Source organism: Otolemur garnettii, unplaced genomic scaffold (genome assembly GCF_000181295.1).
Source record: "Otolemur garnettii isolate 467f Iridium unplaced genomic scaffold, OtoGar3 scaffold00002, whole genome shotgun sequence".
NCBI classification, from domain to species: domain Eukaryota; kingdom Metazoa; phylum Chordata; class Mammalia; order Primates; family Galagidae; genus Otolemur; species Otolemur garnettii.
Genome location: NW_003852397.1, coordinates 25,882,065 through 25,884,325, shown reverse-complemented (window position 1 = coordinate 25,884,325; position 2,261 = coordinate 25,882,065). Strand labels below are relative to the sequence as shown.

General features: G+C 40.0%; 1 protein-coding gene across 2 annotated transcripts in view; it reads right to left on the bottom strand.

Moving 5' to 3' along the window:
• LOC100954542 (arginase-1) overlaps window positions 1-2,261 on the bottom strand; it is an 11,617-nt gene that overhangs the window by 1,820 nt on the left and 7,536 nt on the right. For both annotated transcript variants that reach the window (XM_012806000.2, XM_012806005.2), the window contains exons 5-6: window positions 1,294-1,453; window positions 54-148 (exon numbers count right to left, since the gene is read on the bottom strand). In XM_012806000.2, coding sequence (XP_012661454.1) covers window positions 54-148; window positions 1,294-1,453 — 255 coding nt within the window. The remainder of the gene's footprint in view (window positions 1-53; window positions 149-1,293; window positions 1,454-2,261) is intronic.

Here is a 2,261-nt window from a genome sequence, read left to right as displayed (position 1 = left end):
CCCCTTTGCACACAGAAGGACAAAAATGAAGGTAAATCAAAGAATAAACTTACTGTTCCCCAGGGTCCACGTCTCTCAAGCCAATATACACAATATCCTTGGCAGAAATGCAGGGAGTCACCCAGGAGAATCCTGGCAGTTCAGGGATCTGAAATTACAATGTTTCCATTTGATTACATGCATGTGTGTGTCTCTCTAGCAAATCTTACATTTAGCTCTTACCCTGCTTTGTAAAAAGTAACAATTAAGTAACAGTTAAGGACACTAGCTGGATTGCTTATATCTTCTACTTAGAATATGCATTTAGAGAAAATCATTTAAAATAATACAAATTAAGAAGGAGTTGCCTGCTTCCCCTTTGCTGAACTGTCCTTCCCAAAGGGCAGCCCTACCCTGAACCACTGGCATTTTCCTGCTCTGTGCCCTATTTCTGCTGGGCCCCCCTCTCCCAGGACTTTTCTGTGAAGAAATGAGTGTGCTGAGACTTTGGTGGCTTCCTTCTTTACCTCCCTTTCTCAATAAGGCCTAGAGGATGACCTAGAACAGCCAAGAGAATCTTTTGACCAGGTCCTTGATCGTTCTTCAAACCATGATATGATGATACCTGCTTTCTCCCAGGGCCGAGCTTAGTTGTTCCCATGTGCTAGCTTAGTTGTTCCCATGTACTAGCTAAACATCTTGCAAGTTTATAAACCCATCACTTGGTCGTTAGTTTATAAAATGTTACTTCTGAGCATTTATTTTGAGACCCTTGCATCATCATATAGACCAACAGACTACAACGGTATCAACAAAAACTTGTACTGAAAATTTGTATCTTTTAGTAAAGAAATTTTTAAGGAGCAAGGAGATACTTCTTTCTCTTGTGTCTTTGCTAGACACTAGATTTTAAATAATAAACCATTTTAAGCATATTTTTAAAGTCCATTTTCAAAAAAGCTCTGTAATGTAAAGAAACATTTTATAAGAATGTAAGATTCGGCATATGATCTTGGGCAAGTTGGTTAACCGCTCAGCCTCTGCTGACTTGTTTATAAAAGATTACTCTCTGCCCTGCCTACTAAAAACAGCAGTTTTAGAATCCAAAGGAAAGATCTACATGAAGCCAGTTGGCAGTCTATCAGGATATAGTCACTTTTATCGATCAACCCTTTACTTGCTAGCAACAGAGAAAAGGGTTCGTGATTACACCAAGAATATGATGGCACAGAGGTTATGACTTCCAGAACTTCTGCCTCCTGAAATTCTAGTAAAGAGTATTCTTTCCTGATAGAACACCAGCCAGCCTTTTACCTTTCCTTTCAGTTCCTTCAGGAGGAAAGACACAGGCTGTCCATGCAAGTTCCCACTTGTGGTCGTCAGCGGAGTGTTGATGTCAGTGTGAGCATCCACCCAAATGACCCTGAGATCCGGGTGGACCCTGGCATGGCCAGAGATGCTTCCGATCGCCAGACTTTGGAGAAAAACATTTTATGTAAATATCAGGTTTGTAGCATCATTACATACATCATATTAACTCAGTGCTCCCACTTGGTTTTTCTTTGCGTGAATGAGGCTGATATTTCTAGTAGGTTTAAATGAGAGATGGCAAACATAACAATGAAAAATAGCTCACACTTCATATTTATGAACAAGTTGTATTTATATCCATAGCATTACTATAAATATGATGATGTGTTTTCAAAAGACATCTTGTAATAAAATGACAAATTGTAGTTTAGCTAAAAAATTAATTAGTGTAAACAACCCAGCCACCAAGAAGTTCCTTAGCACAAGACACTGTTTAATTCTTACAGTTAGATTTGGAGCATTTTCTACAGACTTATCTCTCTTGATAAATTCTTAGTTCTCCCAAGTGAATGGCATCCTTGCATTTGTCTAGGAATCCAGCCCTTTTATAACTGAGGAGCATCGTTCAGAAGTTCTACGTCCCCGTCAGCCAGCATGTCCACGTGGGCATCACTCTGTTCAACACTCGACCCTCTGCTCTACTTTCTACCCTCCTGCCAGGCACGTACGACCCCAGGAACCTACAGATTCATCCCAAGGACTCTGGGCTCCACCATTTTACCTAAATGGAAGAGCTACGTAATGTGTTGCACAAAGATGAAAGATTAGGATTCACTGTACACTATTCCCACTTGGGGACATTCATGTATTTTCAGAGAATTATGAAGTTTCAGACTCTCAAAATGGAAACAGCCATATCTGATGTTCAGGTGTTGGTTATTCAGCTTCAGGTTCTTGTCATTTCACCATTT